This window comes from Ammodytes marinus (genome assembly GCF_949987685.1).
Source record: "Ammodytes marinus genome assembly, chromosome: 16".
In the NCBI taxonomy this organism is placed as follows: domain Eukaryota; kingdom Metazoa; phylum Chordata; class Actinopteri; order Uranoscopiformes; family Ammodytidae; genus Ammodytes; species Ammodytes marinus.
The window spans coordinates 28,494,505-28,516,197 of record NC_137220.1 but is presented as its reverse complement, the minus strand read 5'-3'; the positions used below and the strand labels follow the sequence as shown (position 1 = coordinate 28,516,197).

The window sequence follows — 21,693 nt, the reverse complement described above, 5'->3', positions numbered from 1 at the left end:
GTCAGCCTTAAACAACAATTAACATAATACGTCAACATTTTTACAAAAGTTAAAATAGACTAAAATATACAATTTATTAAAATAATAAAAAGCACAATTTAATTGAACTGATGTTCATTTTACATCTTGCGCCAAATATTTAAAAAAATATAAAAGCTATGTTTTAATTTTTCCTAAAAAGAAAATGAACCCCAATCAACAACTTAATAACATTATTATACATTATATGTTTCTTATTTTAATTTGTACAAATGTTTCATTCATGATGCAAAAAATATTGCATTAGAGGAGACGCATTAAAATACTTAATTTGGTATCAAAGCTCTCCTTAAAAATCGACAAATCCAGAGAAAAATGAAGGTGGTAATGAAAACATGGACAAATAATTAATTTCTTATTTTTTGTGTTGAAGATTAGGTTCTTGTTGTGGCCTTATCAGACTTTGTGGGATGTCCTATTGAGATGGGTAATTATTGGGTCTATATAATAATAGGCCTATGTATGGCCTTTGTTTATTTAGATTCAATTATATTTCTCTTTTTGGTTGGATTTTTGTAAAGAATGCACATTTTATAATACGTTTAATTTTTTTGGGAGGCTTCCACAGAAAGACAAGAAATCCTTTAAATATAAAAATAAGCGACTAAAAATCGGTTAATTGTTGCACAGCTAATACAATAATACAGCTAATACGGCTAATCTGATTTGATGTTTGTCTAATTGCGTTTTGAATAGGATAGCCTACAATACTGACACTCTGATTATGATTACCGGTATATTTAAAATAAAGATTACATTATCTTTGCTGCAGGGCACCTGGAGATACAATTAAAGGAACAATAATTGTCGGAGCATTTCATATCAATAGCATCAATACATTGTTCTATGAAGTTACAGGATTGACGTCCAAAGAAATAACAAGCTTTTCTTCTCGGTTTGAAGGTAATGACCAACCCTTTGATGCCCACGTAATAATACTAGGCCATAGAAATCCAGAAAAAAACTGCTGGTTTTGATATTTAAAAAAGTGTCTGTTAAAAAAGCTGTTAATATAAACAGGAATTCCGTCATGCAATCAGAATTGACACAACGTTGAGTTGCTGTGCGTCTGTTTTGGTCCAACAATTGGACGGCATTACTCCACTCATAAACCAGCTTCAAATAAATGATAATGAAATAGGCTATTATCCACGCCGAGCTCGAGATCTCCGAAGCAACGTGTTTGAAACTGAACCACCAACCGAAACCAAGCCTTTAATAAAGGCAGTTCTCTTCAACAGTAGATTGGGCTTTTTGAGTGGATTAACAGACCAAATCAAAGATCATAATTGACCAGATTACAAATTCACCGTGACTTCCTCTTTTCCTTTTGTACCTTAGAATTGTTTTAAACACTAGACTGTATATCTATAGCGCATGCTGCAGGAACGAGACAACAAATCAAGCAACAAAATGATTTGGAATTCACACGCATGCCCTTCACTGACAACCTCTTGTTAAGTTGCGGAGTCTTACCTTGAGGTGAAACACACTCCTCCTGAGATCTCAGTTGGCAACATTAAAACCTGGAGGGAAATGTAAGCCAGCAAATGAACAGATGCGTGTTACAGATTGTTCACCTGTATCTCACAGTCAGGCGCGCACGTTGTCTACGGTAGAAATCCAAACACCATGATGACCCAAACTATTGTCTGTTGTCTCTACCGTTTCCTCCAGCAGCCGTGTGTGTGCGCTCTGACTTGTTTTGTGCGTAAAAAAGGCGCAGAGGGAGGAGATGGACATGGAGGGAGGGAGAAGGTGCGTAAGATGATGGGGGAAGATGAGCGATGATGCAGTTTATTGATAACTCAGGAGATGAGGCGATCTTCTGCGTTTGTGCTAGACTTTGAAGGGCGCAGTTGATACATGAAAATACTTACAGCATGGCATTAATCCGCCTTCCACATGGGAAACCATCTTTTAGGAGCCTAATAGTTGATCTTATGCTGGAACTGCCTGTTTCAGGTGAAATATTATCTCAAGGGCAATAGAAAGAAAAAAAGATGTGAGCAGTTACAGTTAAACCATTATTCTGTTAGACATGAGCAGATGTAGCCTCATTTGATTTGACTCTACAACAAGGATGAAAAGGCTGATGTGCAATTATAAAAAAAGACACCTCAAACCGTGTAAAAAAAATAAAAAATAAACAATAGTTGTAATAATGGTAATGATGCGGTAATAATGATTTATTGCCCTATTGTGTCTGGCATGTTTCCCCACACACTGGGGAAAGAGCGTCCCCTTGTGTCCAAACAGGAAAGGTGCATGAAACAAAACAAAAACAAATCAGCGTAAAGAGAACTTCACTTGGACACCAATGAAAGCATATTTTTTATTTGTTTAATGTACAACAAAATAGCCAATGAAACATTATAAAAGTACAACAAATAGATAACGTTATCTTAGAAGTACAACACTTGGTGGCATTTGCAGATTTTTTCTCTGTTTGTTTGGAGCAAAACTAAAAGAACCTTGAAACTTAAGTGCTAGTTTGAATCTCTTAACCTGCAATCTGAAAGCATGTGTTTGTTTCATGCTTACACACTAGAAATATTCAAAAATGACAAATACATGGACCACTTTTGTCTGGTCTGGGTTTTGGACCGCTGGAGTGTCAAAATATCAACATGGGTTAGGGTTGAATAATGGTAATACAGCTGTGGCATCCACACAAGCTTAAAACCTGAACTTCTCCTCTGTGCTTCTTTGAAAATGAACTCAAATGGGACTTTGAAACATTCAATATGAAATGAGTAACTGAACAATCATCTGAGTAATATTTTGGAGACAGTTAAACATTTTTCTTCCAGGATATGTGTAAAATATTGGAGCATTTTATTTGAAAACGGCCAGAAACCTGATAGCATTTGCAGTAATTACACAATATAATGTAACATCCTCCAGTGCACGTGTGAATGTATTCCAGTGAACTGACCGCAGATTTTTCTTCTTTTTCAGAGAGATTGATCTTCCTTCAGACAAAGAGCTGCTGGTCCTTCCCTGAGCTGCTGCGCCTCAGCTTAAGACCAGAGAGGATCTTCTGGGCCGAGGAGGTCACATTGTACTGTGTCTGTCCAACACTGGGCCTGGTACTGGACCCATGTATGTTCAGACAGGTGTGACGCTCTCCAGACGCCGGCTGTGTTGTACTGGATGAAGTGGCTGGTGCAGACGGTGTACATGGTGAGTCCAGTCCCAGCATGTACTGCACCACCTCGCGGGGGCTTGGGGGAACCTCCACTCTGCTCTGTGCCTGGGGGGGCAGGGGTAGGGGCAAGGGGGCCTTCTCACAGTGGACGTCTAGGTTTTGGGAAAGTCTTTGTTTTCCCAGCTCTGGAGAGGAGCTGCGGCTGCTGTCTGCACTCCCCGGACGGCCCCTCACCTGGGCTACTGCTGCAGGCTGTCTGGCTGCACGACACGGGTTGGGAGGGCGGGATCCTTGGTTATGTTGCCGGTAATACTTCACAGGTTGTCTGGTGAAACGATAGTGTGGCTGGGTCCCCGGTTCCCCCACCAGCTCACCCTGAGGGTCGCTGGAAGCTCCTCTCATAGCCAGGACTGAGGCAGGAGAGGGAGAAAAGTGTGTGATTAATGAAAAACAAGCACACACACAGACTATTGATGATAATAAACATGGCAGTACTGATGATATACAAATAGTTACTTCTCTTCTGCATTTTACAGTTGGTTAATCATGTGTTAAGTTGAGAATGTTTTTTTTTTTTTTCTTAACTTTTATGTTCGTGGTTTTACACATTTTTCACATACGGACAAAAAAAACAGAAAAAAACATACAACACTTACACAACCCCCACCCCTCCCTCACATAAACACGTAGTAAACATAGTGACAATCAGACAAGGCATACAGAAAAAACGGAAATAAACAAATAAGACAAAATGATTAAGAAAACAAGCTATAAATACACAAAAAAAACAAAGCAAAAACAAAACTGGGGCAAATCTCAAAAGTCCATCACAATAGTACCTTCACTGCGGGACCCAGAAGGGGCACCCGACAGGGCAAGTGGCACCAAGGGGGCAGACATTTCAGTCCTTGATGTGCTGCAGCACTGGGCTCCATATGGCGAGGAATTTCTGAGATTTGCCGAACAGTTCGCCTCTCTACATGTAAAATGCCCATTAGGTCCCTCAACCAAGTGTCAAACTGAGGGGCAATTACCATGCCATAAACCATGATTGTGCGAGCATTATGGTCCAGTTTAAGCTGTTTTCTGTTGTAGCCACAGAAAGCATTTCAGAACTAGATCAAGAGCAAAGCAAGAGATGAAACACAAGACCCCCAGGGCAGCAAAAACCAACATGTTCTTTGTTCTCCTAATCTTTTTTCAGCAAAGCCACTGGAGTCAGACAGTTTTACCCATGACAAATTAAACTACATGGCGTCAGCAGAAAAGTTGAATGAAGTATTATTTGTAGAAATAACTGGAGGAAATATGCAAAAGTGTAAAAAAGAGAACTACAACAGACTCTTGAGGAACACGCCACCAACTGTAACTGGTGCTTAGAAAGATACAGAGTAACTGTAAGCTTGTCTGTGAGGAATAAAGTATACAACTGGACCTACTAAGATCTCCAACAGGATTCATTCAAACATGTCCTCAAACGGCAAATGTAGATATTTGCCAAATAGTCCATAACTTACTATACCTTAACACAACTTAAAGGTGAAGTGAGCCATATATCTATGTTAATATACGTGTTAAATCGCTCTATATTCATACAGTGGTCACTTATAAAGTGTGCGCGTTTCATAACACAGGTCTCTCAGTCACCCACTCTGCATATAGCAAATACACTTTTCTGGGATCCCACAACTTGATATCCAATCAGAAGAGAGAACGCTACAAACGGGTACGCCTCTCTGCCGGTGCACGCACAGAGAGCGACAGAGGGGTGAATGTTTATGCGCCTACAATGGCGGAGCAGGTAAAAATCCTTCCCCATGTCTGTTTTGAAGGTTTTTATCATGTTTATCGCACTTACGGATCAGAGATGATGCTAGATAACTCGCTGCTTGAAGAAGACAGTGCATTAATGTGGTGACGTGGGGACGAGCGAGGGGACTGCTAACTGCAGTCACTGACAGGAAGTTAGTTAAAAGAACCATTTCGCTCACAGAACCTTTAAAAGACCCACATCTATACACTACGTAAGACATCAACAGTATGAATTACATTCTATCATTATCTTGTTCACCTATTCTAGTCAGGAGAAGCTGCTCTATCTCTATGTCCCGCCTACCTGCTCTCTCATTGGCTTCAGAGCTGAGCTGGTCCACTGCCTCATTGGATGACGACTTGTCAGATATATAACCCTCGCTTGACTCTCTCTTGATTGTTCGACTCTGTTGGAATGACAAAAGGTGAATGGTGGATTTCCACAGGTATTCACATGTTTTGTCTAAACCTGAAATACTGTAGAACTACAACATATGGTTAGGGTGAGTATAGCGAAAGGCCATCCACCGGTATGACTGTGTGTGAATGAATGGAACCTGGAACCCTGTAAGCGCTTTGAGTCACATAGAAATAAAGCGCTATATAAATCCAATCCATTATTATTATTATTATTATTATTAATTACTACTGGATGATTATGAGCCTTTTATATCAGATACAAAATTAAACCTTGTCCAGGACATTTTAAACTGTAAGATTAAGTGGCTCCCAGTATTAGTCCCCTTTATATAAACCCAGGGAAGGAAATAAGGTCATTTAACATATGTGCTTCTTAGCCATATGCCCAGCAGCAGACCCGGGTTCGATTCCCGCCTGGGTCGATCTCTGCATGTCACTCCCCTCTCTGCCCCATTTCACCTCTGTCTCTACACACTGCCAATAAAGCATGAAAAATGCAAAAAAAAATATATTAGAAAGAGAAAGCATTAGAAAGTACTGAAATTGTATTCAAGAGATAATTAAAAAAAAAGCGAAAACAGGCTGATAAAAACAAAAATGGCTGTGAACTGTCCACTAGTAAAGCTCGCAGGTCCAGAGCAGCAGAATGGCAGCAGCTGTCCTGTGTGTTAATCTTGATGGAGTAAGGTGCCATGTGCTGAGGCTTTTAAAACAACATGATCAGTGGGAATCAGGAAAAGCTTAGGTACAAACTCACGCTGCCTTATGTGTGTGCCATGCATATGCTACTGATCTGTTCTAAAGTCAATGAGCAGTCATTTGCCTACTTTAAAAAGAGTTTGCATTGGTGAAAACTTCAATATAGAAGCAAACCACAAAGTCTATGTTTGAGGCGAACACTTTGTCACTGCAATACTTACTTCTAGTGAGTGTGGCCGCTCTCTGGGGGAGGTTTCATGTTCCGGGCCAGCGTAAACTTCCTCATCCAGGGGACAGGAAGCTCTAGGGGGGGTGTCTGGAAGGGGTGCAGTGGGGACTGGGGGAGGGGGCGTAACCCTTCTTGGCTGAAGGCCGAAAAGCTCTTCATGGTGTGTGATGAGGAACTCAACAAGCACAGCCTGGTAACTGGTCTCCAGTAGGGCGATCATTGACATATCCGTGGACACAAGAGGGCGCAACAGCGTTGGCCCAAACACAATACCCAAGTTACTGGGGGACATCTTGTTCTCGTAGTTCTCTGAAACTCTGTGATGACAAAGAGCAGACACATTCAAGGAAAGATAAAAAAATGTATATTTAATGCGGGAGGGTTGGGTAATGTAACACAGGAGGTCTGCAACCCGACTGCTTGCTCACCTCTGCAGATGCTTCATGAGGTGCTGCAAAGTGCTGTAGGAAGATGGAGGGAGTTTCTGTAGTAGCTTCTGCAGGTTGTGAAGAATGTCCATTATCTCGTTAGTGTCTGGTGCCGGATCCCTTTCACTCAGGTGCTGAATGCTCTTTCCCACCGTGGTGAAGTGAGTGTACAGGTCAAACGTTAATAAGGGCTCTGGGAGCTGGAAGAGACGGATAGATGGAGAGGTGACTCACTAAGACTAGAGAGAAAAGCTTCTCTTATAATCAGCATCATTTGTTCAATGATGTTTCTTTGACAATAGCAGTAGCCCCTTTACCTCCTTGAAGAAGTGCTTAAGAATGGAGGTGATGTCATGCGGTGAATGGTCAGAGAGGTCCACCTGCTCCTTTAGGGCCTCAAAGGCCTGACAGAGCTTCTGGATGCGAGGCTTGGACCCACTCACACGATACACCCCCTAAGAGAGAAACTGTTATTGGGCAACCACTAACACTTTTTTTTGGTTGACATTTGGGTCATTGTGATGGTTGCTTATACCTGGACTGAGAGAGCGCGACTCTCAATCTCAGACGTGCAGAGCAGCACCACAAAGGGCACCTGATGTGGCCCGTTGCATGGCAGCAGAGAGAGGTCTACTCCAAACACTGTCCCCTTCCTGTTCTCACACTCATGCTGACACACCTCCATACACTTCCTGTGCAAAGCTAGCCCACACTAAATAGGTGAGAAAGGAACAGCAAAAAAGGGCATTAACAATCTTACTCAGCACCATTCTGCCATGTACGTTCTGTTGTTATTCTTAGAATGACCTGTTACTTAACACCCCTCCTATCTGGCCTCATACCTCCTCACACTCTACCCCACTGACAACAATGTAGTTTTCACACTGCTTGCATTTGACCATCTTGCTCTTCATCTTCTTGAGTCGATGTGACAGCGCAGCTTGAGAGAGTGCGCGCACTTTGACCGGCTGGACATCAATGCACTCTGCAGGTGGAAGGGAGAGGATTCAATAATAAAAACAACAACTCAAGAATGTATTTTGTTTTTTTGTGGCATAAAAGGAAAGAAACAAACCTGATTCTGAAGCCACATCCCGCTCGTCTAGGTCGTCTGATGACACTGTCAAGGTGGATGCAGACTTGGGCAGCCTCCTGTTAGTGTGAGCTTCAGTTATGCAGAGACACAGGAGAGGGAAATCATGTGTTTATCTTTGCTAGTTTTTCATATGCAAGTCAAAGGAATGTCACAAAAAACAATGCAGCCTTGCACTTACCAGGGCTGGTCAGGGATTCCAGACTGCCTCCAAAACTCTCACAATCACTGTACCCTGTTTTCCCTAAAATGTGCAAAAACACATAAGGAAACTAAAATTCAAGTTAAGTGGACGGCTTGTCTGTTAGGGGAATCATGGTGTAAGCATGGGGAGTCCTTACTGTTTGGGCTGTCATCTGTCATAGAGTCCTGCAGAGAGCTGAGAGGGTTGCTGGTTTTCCGTTTGTTCCTTTCAAATAAAAAGGATTGTGACCATCAGCTTAATGAATACAGAGTTAGGATCATTCTATAGCCAGTGGACATACTGTATCTATGAAACTGTTTTCCTGCTTTTATCCCATTTGAGTTGATTTAGCTAAATCATCCCAGCAAATAAAAACAGGAGAAAGTTGTTCATCTAGGTTTACTGCTTGCTTTAATTAAGAGTAGATTAATATAATAATAATAAATAAATAAATAATATTTATATTTATATACTATCTATGATTAATATACAGTACATCCAAGTTTACTATTTTTTTCTTTCTAAAAGTTTTCCATAAATAATGACCCTTTTGACTTTACTTAATATTTGTGTTTTGTTTTTTGAATGGAACAAATCAATATTTTATGTTTTAAAGCTGCAGACATGTTTTGATATCCACAGTAAACACCTTGAGTAAAGTAACATCAGAGGCAGTCACTGGTCACTTGCGTACCCTTTGCCGTGGGGAGCGTAGTCCTGGAATGTATATATCTGAGGAGGGTGTTCCGGGCGTCGCTTGCGGTGGATGTAGAGCAGGTAGGGCTCACCAGGCTCCAGAGACCTGCATGTCAGCTCCAGGTTGTGATAACCCAGAGGAACAGGCTCTGTCTGCTGCCGCTGGTAGTAAAACATGTTGACTGTGGCCTGATGCAGAGAACACACATGATGACTGTGCTTGAGTGTAATATACAGTTTAATGTCAAAATACCGCTGTGCCTAATGATTTATTTTTCAAATCCCTAGCATTAGCTGAGGCTGTTATACAGTGGACCAATTCATTGAGATTTGTTTTGGGATAAATAAAATAAATCAATGAAATGACTAAATTTCCTATATCTATGGCACAAGACAATTTGAAGCATGTACGCTCATAGACTGCTGCCCTGAACAACCGACCTACAAGGGCAGAAATAAAGACAGATTCTCATACCAACCTCCTTGAGCACAGTGTCTCCCTGACAGATGAGCTTGCGAATGTGTGAAATAATTTTCTCTTTGACCTTCACTAAGACATTCTGGTGGCTCCTGGCGTCATCCACACAATGTCTGTACAGGAGCTCTGCTTCCAACACCTGGACAAGACAGAGAGAAGACCTGAGAGCTGCTAAACTATTTAATGTATTAATAATAATGTATTTAATGTATAATGAATGTGTTTTTGTTTTTACTCATCTGTATTAGAGCTGCATTTGTACAGATAATACTAAAGTAGTGAATTGAGGTGTCATTCACCTTAGTCTGGGCTTCATCCTTGGATTTGCGCCTCTTGTCCAGTGTTTTGATTCCATCATCTAAAGCTCTAGCAGTGACAGCTTTGGCTTTCTCCAACTCTTCACAGCGCTGCAGGTATTGCTGACGAGCTTTCTTTAAAGATGTCACTGACTCGTTCTGAAAGCAAGCAGGTGGATCCACACAGATGGGGTTGGGCCTTTTATATACTATCTATGGTTTTAACTTACTTTTGGCATTCAGTTGTTTGAAATGTCTTACATTTGAGAAACTTAAGCTGATATGTAATTCCTTACCATCCTCCTTTGTTCTCTTGCCCATTGCTCTTTAAACTCTCTGCGCCACTTTTCGATCTCATTCCTCTTGGCAGCCAAAGCCTTTGGGACAGAGAGACCAGATTAAACACTAACAGACCGGGCTTCACACCAGCCTCTTAAAGACAGAGAAGATTTAATCAAACTTAAAAGTGTTTGTATGAGTTTGTGGACTTATGTACTTGGTAACAGCGGTTTTGTATCAGTTCTGAAGTCTTTCTAGAAGTCACACTGTTCTTGATGTCTTGCTCCAGAGCCATTGTGTACAGGTACTGCAGGGGCATCATGTCCTAAAATAGCAAGAACAACTTTAGACAGATTTCTACAGGAAATATGTTATTGTAAATATGATAATATAGCTAACAGAACTCAAATGCTAAAAAGACAACTCTATTGCAGGTATCAATTTCAGCAACACAGTGTTACACATAGTAATTATCATGAAAACATTTTCTCTGGTACAAATCCAACAAGCAAAGCTGTACCTGGAGTGTGACACTGGCTTTTGCTCCTTCAGCCGTCTTTATAACATTCTTTGCAAATTCTTGTTCTGTCAACAGAAAGTCTTTCATCAGCTTTACATTCCTCACAACATACAGTTTGTTAAGACAAGACAATAGGAACTGAATTTCACTGTGGACTGATATCGCAAAGTTGATTGTTGCTATTAGTGTGTAGCTTTCACATGATGCTTGGAGCTCCATTGTGGACCATCTTTAATTGATACAACCCCATCTTTACTAGAAAGCTTATCAAACATCCAAAAGCTCTGGTAGGGTTAGCCTATCAGTCAGGTCCATTCTGACCTCATCAGTGGACGTGAAATGCTTCATAACAGCTTTGGTCTGCGTTTTGCATCAGCTGTTGGTGCTAACAGGAACTAGAACAGGAAAGGAACTCGGACCCGTTTATTTTAAGGAAATAGTGTATAGATGATCTTGTTGTTTTAAACTGATACAACTTCAGCGAAACTTGACTATATGTCTTTATGTAAACGGATTATAGTGTTGCTATTAGGTAAAAAGTGGCTTTAGTGTTATCCAAAGTAGATTAGGTCTGACGGACTCATCCATTGCCTAACAAGCTCCTCATGCAGTAGCCAATAGACTTGCATGCTTGTCATCCCAGTGTGTACTGCCATGACACCCCGTCTCCTTCACCCTGCTCTCCCCTGCTAATCTGCCCTCTAATCCTCTCCTCTGTGTGTGCACTGTGTAGCTCACTGTGGTGAAGGCACCACCTGCAGACACACTCACAGAGTCAAACAATACAGACAGGCCATGTTGTGGCAAGTGAGTCAACCCTCTGACATGACTTAAGTATTGGCTCTTTTTTATGGACGTTATGAAGCAAGGCTATGCTCGCTATGCTCTCTCTCTCTCTCTCTCTTTCTCTCTCTCTCTCTCTCTCTCTCTCTCTGTCATATCTTGAGATAGCCTATGTGTATTTCTTGTGGCCGTGTCTCTGGTAATAATTACACTCCTAAACTAAAAAATGTATATCTATCTATATATCAATCTATACATATACACAAAAGCTCTAGCTCTATACCAAAATGATTTGAAAAGGCTGTACAGTATAAAAAAACGTTAAATAAACCAAACATTTTAAGAAATGGTGGTATTTTTCTGAAATGAGTCCCCGTATAGTGGATAGGGGGATTTTGATACACTGGATTTTCTCTGTTACCTCAGCATATTTGCAATTTGAAAGCACCACACCTGTATTTGCATTGAATACACAGAAATGCCTTAATAGAGGCATCACAATTATGTTGTGACAATTGTTTGCATGTAAAACTACTGAGTCCTTTTTTCTCAGCTGCATGTGCACTTACCCAAGCTGATTCTCTTCTCCATCCAGGCCAGAAGGTCTTTGGCGTAGCGACACCACATCTTGGTGTACTGCAGTGCCGTCTCCACTCCATCCTCACAGCCACACAGGGCCAGGTCTGCCTCCTGGGCTGAGAGGGAGCACATGGGCATCACTGCAGGCTCCACACACGAGGAGCTGTACCCAGGGAGCACACACTGTCCATTGGGCTACTTCCCCACAGCTTGTCTTTCCCGGAGGACTCAGCCTCAAACAAACACCAACGCAATCTAGAGTGACAACAACCCCCCAGCTCCTAGACCTTATCAGATGAGATACTTTATAGAAAGGTATAGACCAACCCAAAACAGGAAGCACAGATTGCATATGGCTTAGTATACGTATACGTCTCCTAGTTGACACAAACGGGGATGTGATCTAAAAGAGAAAAAGGGCTACTAGGGACCAACGACAAACCGCTCAATAACTTCCCTCCTCTCCTCTCTTCCTCTCACACCTGTTCCCTGCGCTCAGCTACAAAGAGACAAGTGGTGTAGTGAAAGCAGAGTCACCACTCAGTGTGCATCAGCCATGTCATATCCCCACTGTGGTCAGGCAGGCAGGGTGTTGGTATGACAACCACACTCTGGTTCTTCCTCTGTAAACTCACACCACTGCAGGGCAGATGATGCATGCGTGTGTCACATGGACTCCCGATCACTCCCTTTCTCTTTTCCCCTTTCCTCTCTGCGCTTCAACTCCACAGCATTTCATATAAAATGTCAACAAATGGAATAGAACATATCTTCATTGCTTCTCCTGTAGCCAAAGGTCAGGGCACAGATACACTTCAAGAACATTCACGTCTTCTAACCATCCAAAAGGCAGACCCTAGTATTCAGCTAGGTTTTTAAATAAGCACACACACACGCACGGCCAGAAAGAGTGCAACAACTTCTCTCACAAGTTCCTCTTTCAGACACGCATATTTGAGTCTGCTCTGTTCTTTTGCACCAAGGAGTGGTAAGAAAATCCAAGGGTGATCTTTTCTTCACTGCCTTCAAGCAAAATCCACAAGAAAGAAAAGGCAATTCCAAAAGAATGATGGATTCATGACCAGATTGTGTTCCATGGTTGCCCTCTCATAGCTTTCCCTCTGTATGTTTTGGTTTAAGCTCTGTAGGCTTCTAGGAATCAGATCCCAGCTGATTCTGTGCTGCCCTTGATGGCTATAGCCTCCTCCACATGGGCTGCGGATTATCCTCATCAGGTCCAGATTGCGGAGTGACAAGCTTTGGATGAGCATCCAGTAAGGTTTACCTCCCGGGGAGACAGCACACGCATGTACTTTTAAGAGACAGATGACTAGATTTTCTTTGCTATATAATCAGGAAGCTATTGGCTAGCGGTTTTCCATTTCTATTTCAACTGTTGGACATTGGTATCAGTAATGCTTAATCTCTTACTGTGTGCTGTGACCTATAGTTCAAGTCAAACTGAGGTTGGAGTATGCTACTTGGCAGTGATTCCATGTGTGGACTGTAAGCCTTTTTTTCCTGCCTCCCTTGTAGTGGCATATCCTTCACATCGACACCTCCTTTATTTACCCCTCCTTTTATGAGCACGGTAAACACAGAGCAGCTGTGTCCTGCTTTAATCCTAAACCTAATCTTGTTACAACCTGGCAATTACATCTCAAGCTAATTATAAGAAAACAAGTAAAGATTGAAGAAGATATTCTATTCATATCACTGACTGACAAGCAGCTCCTGCACATCATTTGTAATGATATGCTGGGATGGTGGATAACTGTCATAGGTTGGTTTATGTTGAGGGAATCCCACTAGTATCTCAACCACAACAAAAAGTCTTTAACCTACTGAATGGTGGTGACATAGGGAGAACCGGGTTGGTAGGCACACTTTTTACTGAAGTGTGAATTTCTCATCACCTAAACATCTTTCAATAGTCTACATTAAATTTAAGCTTAAGGTGTTGGCTTGTGTATCCCTCTCGTTTTCCAACTTATTGTAATAAAGAAGAATTTAATCATCAAAGACACCCTGACACATCTTTAAGGGTCACACTATTTAAGGGTAACAAATGTTTTGTTATAAAAGCCTAGAAGAAAAATAATAAGGAACTAAATATTTTCAATTTGACAACAAAAAAAGTCCTCTCACCTCAAATTCAGCTGTCTTACTCCAATAAGGACTATGTAGGTGACCTATGATCCTAATTCTGGATATTTATATACCAAAATTTCACAGACAGCGCCTTCTGGTGTCGAGATATAACGATTGTGACAACCAACCCGTGTGACATATAACCCTGTTCTCCCCTACAGCATACAATAACTTTTAATTCATCCCCTGTGAGTCGGGCTTCACAGTGTGTTCAATCTAAAATGCAGTTACCAACAAAAGAGATCATACACACACATGTCCACACTCGCTTCATTCTCCCTCTGTCTCTCTGTCACACCAATCATACCTGATTGGTTTCCATCCACTTCATCGGCCTCTGCACATTTCTGTGCACAAGATGTATCTTCACCCTGATGCAAAAAAACAAATATCAGTGATTCTTGAAAACCGGGACAAAATACTGTATGTAACCCGATAAGCCCGATAAGCCTTTGGCTTCTCCTGCTTCCCTTCGGACGATAACACAAAGTAATATGTATGAATATGCAATGAGAAAATTATGTATTATGTGTAATTGTCCGGAAGAATAATAATAAAAAAAAAAAAAACTGCTGTTATGTTTAAAACTAAAAATATTTAAAATTGTAGATGTAATTAGGGATTAAGAATATAATGTCTGGAGCACAATTATCCTCTTAAATAAAATTTTATCATTACTATGTCATATATATGACACGATATATATATGACATGATATTCTCACGATGTCCAACACAGTGTGTCCTCAGCGAAGGTTTCAATCTTTCATATGCAATAAAACCTATTAAAAATGTACTTTAAAGGCCTACTTCACCGGTTGGAATATGGAGGTGTATTGAACTCGGAGATCCTATGAAGTATAAATGTGCAATTTTTTTTAAAATCGGATCATCCTAGCCTGAGAAAAGGCAGAAAGAGTGTTTTATGGTCTCACTGTCTAACCCTACATTTCTCTTTCTGTGATGTCAGTGAGGGGTTCACAAACTTTCACAAAGCACTGTTAACACCGACTTACAATTTCTGAAGAAATTATTTTAAATTTTTTGATAATTTTATTTTCCTGAAGTAGTTTATACTTGCACCTAACATCAACAGAAAAACCAAATGGCTACTAGATAAATTCCATTTGTTAGGTTTAAGAAACGTTAAATATGTCAACACCGTCAGACAGGAAATCTGACGGAGTTGACATCTGACGGTGGTGATAGGCCAATGACGGTAAAAAAAACAAAAGCTGGGAGGTTGTATCAAAGTGTAGCTCAGTAGCTTAGTATACAGTCCCCTCCATAAGTATCGGAACAGTGAGGCCAATTCCTTTATTTTTGCTGTAGACTGGAAACATTTGGGTTTGACACCAAAATATGAATATGAGACAATAGATCAACATTTCAGCTTTCATTTCCAGGTAATTACATCTGGATCTGATACACAACTGAGAAGATATCATTATTTGTAAAGGAACACTACATTTTTAGGTGAGCAAAAGTATTGGAACAGATAGACTTAAAATAAATCTAAGTGAATACGACCTAATATTTTGTTGCAAATCCTTCACTTGCAATAACTGTATCATGCCTGTGTCCCATTGACATCACAAAACTTTTGCATTCTTCTTTTGTGAAGCATTTCCAGGCTTTCACCGCAGCCTTATTCAGTTGCTGTTTGTTTACTCTCTTCAGTCTCCTCTTTAGCAGGTAAAATGCTTGCTCTATAGGGTTTAAGTCTGGAGATTGACTTGGCCAGTCTAAAACCTTCCATTTCATGACCCTGATTAACTCCTTTGTTGTTTTTGCAGTGTGTTTTGGGTCATTATCTTGCTGCATTATGAAGGATCTTCCAATCAGTTTGGTTGCATCTTACTTTAAATTGTCAGACAACATGTTTGTGTAAACTTCTGAGTTCATTTAGTGTTGCCATCATGTGTTACATCATCAATGAAGATTAATGAGCCCATCCGAGAAGAATTCATGCAAGCCCAAGCCATGACATTGCCTCCACCGTGTTTCACAGATGAGCTTGTATGTTTGGGGTCATGAGCAGATCCTTTCTTTCTCCAAACTTTAGCCTTTCTATCACTTTGGTAAAGGTGCATCTTGACAACAACACAGTAACACATGATGGCAACAGCAAAATGAACTCAGAAGTCTACAGAAACATTATGTCTGCCAATTTAAAGAAAGATGCAACCAAACTGATTGGAAGATCCTTCATCATGCAGCAGGATAATGATCCGAAAAAACTGCAAAATCAACGAATAAGTTCATCAGGGGCAAGAAATGGATAGTTTCAGACTGGCCAAGTCAATCTCCAGACTTAAATCCTATAGAGCATGCATTTTACCTGCTATAGAGGAGAGTGAAGAGAGTAACCCCCCAAAACAACAGCAACTGAATGAGGCTGCGGTGAAAGCCTGGAAAAGCATCACAAAAGAAGAATGCAAAGGTTTTGTGATGTCAATGGGTCACAGGCTTGATGCAGTTATTGCAAGTATTCACTTAGATTTATTTTAAGTCTATCTGTTCCAATACTTTTGCTCTTCTAAAAATGCAGTGTTCCTTTACAAATAATGCTTTCTTCTCAGTTGTGTATCAGATCCAGATGTAATTACCTGGAAATGAAAGCTTAAATGTTGATCTATTGTCTCATATTCATATTTTGGTGTCAAACCCAAATGTTTCCAGTCTACAGCAAAAATAAAGGAATTGGCCTCACTGTTCCGATACTTATGGAGGGGACTGTATGTTGGATACATACATGTCATTTAATTTTCCGAAACATAGGGTTTGTATTTTTTCAACATTGCACCCTGTTTTGTCCCACTTCTCAAGAATCACTGATAGAATAAAAATCACTCTCTAATCATTTTTATTCCCCCCGCCTTCCAAATAACGAACACACACACAAAACCATCATCAACTGTTGTCAGTGTGATTGGTCCTTTTCTTAACAGAATCCAAGCTTTAACATAAACTACAACATCAGTAAGAGACACAAGTACTTTATTTACCATGTATTGATCCCTTCCAGACACATGGTGTTGCTCCGTGAGCTCTGCGCTTTCTGCAGGGTGGGATTCTGAGATGGGCTGAGAGTCAATGTCAGCCAGAAGATCCTCCCCTACACTGAACACAGAAATAATGTTTGGAGAGAGAAACAAAGAGAGTCAAATAGCAATACCTTAAAAGGCTTGTTGAGGCATGCACAAAAACTACATTTACCTGCAGCTATGTTTCCACGTGCCAGGCAACATGCTAACTGAACATACTGTGTGTTGTTTGGCTGACCAGTCTTACACACAACTTCCTTAAAGCTTGGGTATGTGATTTGTGATTGGTCAAAATTAACATGAGCTGTACACTTTGACCGAGGCTCCGATTCTCTGTTCTTATTGGCTGTTGGGACTGTCCATTCACTTTGGCACGACTATGTTGGTGTAGAGCCAGGGCTGCCTTTACCTGCCACAGGCCCTGGGGCTGAGAGGTGTCGTAGGCCCCCCCCCCCCCCGGGCGGCGGTCTTACAATACAGATGCGTTAAAGCCATGTTTGTCTACACCACAATATCTCTATTGATGAAATACAAAATCACTTAAGGTAACATGTAAATAACCCCCTCCTGGTCTAATGACTTTTAATAACCAAACACACATGGTTGGTTACAGTGTTTTTCCAGGTTATTGAGGAGACAGCGGTGGGGACCCAGGACCTTTTAGGGGGGTCCGGGAGCATGCCCCCCCGGAAGAAAAATTTGAACCTTTTAAAGTAAAATGCATCAATCTGGTGCACTTTGAGAAGAAAACTGAGGCTAAATCAACTATGTCCTATGTGAGCTATTTTCTGGAATAATTTGGAGACACAGAAATTCCAAAAAGCAGAAACAAAAATATACAGGTTTGAAAAATCCAGTCAGTCAGCATTCCAATTATTTTTTTAAATAATCCCTTATCCCAAAGCTACTTCTCTCTTTGGACTCTTCATTTTGTTTTTAATGGCTCAACTCAATATAGGCCCTTGATCTGCGTTGCCCCGAACAATGTTATTAAACAAAAATAACAAAAATGTACTGGTGAATGATAGGCCCCTTGATCTTCATAGGCCAAAAATAATGTGATTTTTTTTCCTCTTTCTTTACTGGTTCATGATAGGCCCCTGTTCTCCGTACGCCCGCCCCCCCTACGAAGATTAGGGGCCTATCATGAGCCAGTCAATAATGTATTGTTTTAAATTACAATGTTCGGGGCCTTCTTAGATCAGGGGCCTATATTGAGACAGTAAAAAAAAAAAAAAAAAAGCCCAGGTAAGCCCGTGCATTAAGGCGGCCCTGTGTAGAGCAGTGGTTCTCAATTATTTTCTGTCAATTTTTTCGCGCCCCCCCTAAACTGAAATTCTGTTGAGAACCTGCTAATATTTATTTATTTATCTGTACAAAACCACTGAATGAGTTTCTGACATGAGCATTCTGCATACAATCACCTTATTATCAAATTAGATGTTAGATTATAAAATTAGCTGAGATAACTTCTGCAGCTACTTCAAAAAAAAAAAATCGAAGTTCAGTTTATTAGCTCAATTTGTAACATTTAAACAAGACTGTTCAGTCTGTGTGAATCTCAGGACAGGGAAACAAGAGCAAATGATTCACTGAGGTTTGCATTTCATTAAAAAAAAATGTAAACTGTAAACATAGTTAAGGTGGTGTTTTTTATTATTATAGGCCAATATGCCTTCTGTGATGTGATAACCTATAATTCATTATGTTATTATTAGTCTACTTGCTTGATTTATTTTTAAATAGCATACAGAGACACTTGGAGACACATGTGGATGTTTATGTCCTGCAAATCGCAGCCTTTCGCGCGGTTATGACCATACACAAGCACACATCGCGCTGGCTAGCGCGATGTGTCAGTTGATGGTCAGTTGAAAATCAAGGCCACCCGCGCCCCCCCCCCCCCCCCCTGACAACTTACGGCGCCCCCCCCCAGGGAGGCGCGCCCCACCATTTGAGAAGCACTGGTGTAGAGCGTGTCAGGGAGGGACCAAAGAGAACAAGTGGAGCGGTTGAGGTATTTGGATTTGAATCTCTATCCCAACTGCCATTTTCTCCCCAAATCCTCCACCCCAGCTTTAAGTGAATTTTTAAATACCAGTTTACTAAACCTCTATGTCTAAATATTCATCATGTCTGTTAAGTGTGAGTGTTGATGGATTATGACTTTAAGCTGACAGATATCTGAACATTTTCATCCTGTATGGGTTTTTGAACTTCGTCAAAGCTTACAGCATGGTTGATTGACAGCTCACAAAGCGCTGTGACAGTATTCAGAGTGATGCAGGACTCAGGAGACAAGTGAAACGTGCTGGTGTGATAGTTTGTGAATGTGGAATACTCACCAAGATAAATCAAGATTATCAAAATCTCTGAAGATCTCACTGTATCGCTTGATTTCAGAGTTACGATGACCAGTCTTCACTTCTGTAATGAGAAATAGAAAAAGCTAAGTTACAAATAATATGATGACGGCCTTACTGTTTACGTCATATTAATATGCTTTTGTATAATTAAGATCCTGAAATGTAATCATGGCCATCAAAACCTGACACACTAATATTTTCTGTCTATAAACATCAGTGTGTTAACCTAAAGGCAAAAGCAGGGTCTTTAAAAGCTATTTTGAAGAAAGAAACAAAAGGAGCATTAAGATCACTTTATACAATGATGTTTATTCTCCCTCTTTTATAATGCCACAATTTAAAGGGAAATATGTAGGTGGAATGGTGGATAAACAGTGCTGAGCAGCTGTTACATTCTATCTGTCGCTCAACTGGCATGTTGGTAATGTGGTTATTGAATAGTACAATATGTTACTTGTGCACTACTTCTGAGCTGCTCAGGAAACATCAACTAAATGCCAACTGTACAACATGAGAATATACTAAGAAAACTGAAAACAACAACACATTCAAAAACAAGAATTAAGACAATTATGTTAAATAGACAATTAGTAAAGAAGAAATCTAAGTTAGTTCCTCTCCTGATATCTAACAGCATTTCCTTTACATTTCATTTGTTCTTTCACTGAATTTGAACTGAAGTACAACAAGGAACATACATATTGTTTGTAGTCCCACTATTGGGCCCCCAATAACAATGTGGTACATATTGTTTGTAGTCCCACTATTGGGCCCCCAATAAAGAGTTCAAATCAAATGATTTACAAAAAGATGTAACACATGAGAAAAAACAATCTCTCTGTCTCAGAGACGTTTCCATTTCAGTCAACCACATCCTGCTTGCAGTTTGTGTCATGTCCCATAATGAGCATATGTCCTTGTTTTGCATAGCAGCAGTGCTCGTATTTAGAGTATGAGAAGGAGAATTGAGAGGCAAGATGTTTCAGCAAAGTTACAACAAAGTTTTCCAGTTAAATTCAACTTAATAACTATTTTTATAGACTTTTAATAACTTCCAACTATTTTACGCTCATGATTCAAGTCAGTGTGAAATGTTCCTGAATAGGAACATGTTGCTAACATGTCTAGTTAGATGGGAAGTTTTACCAAACGTCGCACCAATTTCATTCATATTTTCAGTTAACATTCTATTCTTGGCTTTTTGAAAATATAAAAGACAAACTCATCTTGTTGAATAAAAACATAGAAGTCACACAAAAGACAGAACAAGAAAGTGTCAAAACAGAAAGTGTTCAGGAAGTTCACAGATCCTCATTCGATATTAATGTTACCACATCTACAACCGTAGATCGTATATAAAAGACTACAACCCCCTGACATAAAGGGGAATGTTGTGGATACTAACAAATGCAATAATGTCATTATGGCAATGCAGCAGTGTCAGCACATTTTCAATCAGCAAAAAGCAAGAGGATATTCATTCATTTAAAAACAACACTAACAAATAAAGAAATGTATTTCTTGATGGCAAAGCTGTTTGAAAACATGAACTATAAAAGATGTATACACATATAAAGATGGGTAACATATGAAGTTAAAGTAATACTTCCTCAAAATGACCTCAAATCACAATATTAGTTCTCACCTGTGGCTTCAGAGGAATCTTTGTTTGGCCCTTGATCTTCGTCCATTTCTATTCAAGACCCCACTAACACCACTCACTCATCCCCTGCCCTTAAGGTCACACTACAATACACAATAAGGAGATGGCTGTCAAATAGTTGAGCTGACAGGAAGTCTGCACTGTAGTCCTGGAAACACACTGACACACTTGCTCTTGGGGCATTTATGCTGAAAAAGATCTTCCTCTAGTAGAGTGGAGGTTGGCCAATGATTTCAGCACGATCGGAAGAGGAAGTGTATGTGGCTGTCACTGTAGGCCCCACCTATGCTATCACACCATTTCTGAGCCCGGTGGCTTGTTCTCTGTAACACTGACGTGCAAACAGTTTGGATCGCATGTATGTATTCCAAAAGATGGATTACAGATACAGGTATGTGACCTTGATACTGGCAGGTATTGGTGTTGACAAGACAGCCGATAGCCAGTTGTAGCTGCTGCAAGTCCAACATGCTACTTCTCATTTGATTATCCAAGGACCCTTTAGATCATATTCAACTGTGCCATTGCCCCATCTAAGGGCACAGCAGAGTATTCATTGTTACAGCAGCGTTGTCTGAATATGTTGCAAAATGTCCTCCATCTGGTTGTAAAGAACAGCTCAGCTCTCGCTTGACGATTGAAGCTGTGTAAGAAAAATAAAACAAGTGAGCAAGTCTAATGCTAAAAGCTTGTCTTGCTTACTCCATTTTTTAAAGCGTCAGTAATAAATTAGGTTTACAAATGTATAGAATAATAACAATCACAATAATTACAAATTCAT

At 40.3% G+C, this 21,693-nt stretch overlaps 2 protein-coding genes across 3 annotated transcripts in view; both read right to left on the bottom strand.

The window, feature by feature from the left end:
- The window catches only part of lmx1al (LIM homeobox transcription factor 1, alpha-like), a gene marked incomplete at both ends in the record, with an annotated part of 24,414 nt that extends 22,855 nt beyond the window's left edge, over positions 1–1,559 (bottom strand). The window contains one exon of the mRNA XM_080044193.1: positions 1,516–1,559. Coding sequence (XP_079900319.1) covers positions 1,516–1,559 — 44 coding nt within the window. The remainder of the gene's footprint in view (positions 1–1,515) is intronic.
- An 867-nt stretch (positions 1,560–2,426) lies between these two features.
- Positions 2,427–21,031, bottom strand: gmip (GEM interacting protein). 2 transcript variants are annotated; one of them, XM_080043359.1, is made up of 21 exons: positions 20,895–21,031; positions 19,229–19,310; positions 16,845–16,959; positions 14,145–14,208; positions 11,677–11,802; positions 10,325–10,389; positions 10,022–10,129; positions 9,822–9,902; positions 9,529–9,684; positions 9,231–9,368; positions 8,750–8,940; positions 8,213–8,280; positions 8,053–8,115; positions 7,854–7,943; positions 7,621–7,763; positions 7,314–7,490; positions 7,096–7,233; positions 6,779–6,978; positions 6,343–6,667; positions 5,307–5,409; positions 2,427–3,600 (listed from the first exon to the last, which is right to left on the bottom strand). In XM_080043359.1, the coding sequence occupies exons 1-21, from the start codon at positions 20,938–20,940 to the stop codon at positions 3,017–3,019; spliced, it is 3,063 nt and encodes a 1,020-aa protein (XP_079899485.1). In that variant the 5' UTR covers positions 20,941–21,031; the 3' UTR covers positions 2,427–3,016. The 2 variants fall into 2 exon arrangements, with proteins under 2 accessions (XP_079899485.1, XP_079899486.1); XM_080043360.1 differs by lacking the exon at positions 5,307–5,409 and having other exon boundaries at positions 3,466–3,600.
- Between the last annotated feature and the right edge of the window lie 662 nt (positions 21,032–21,693).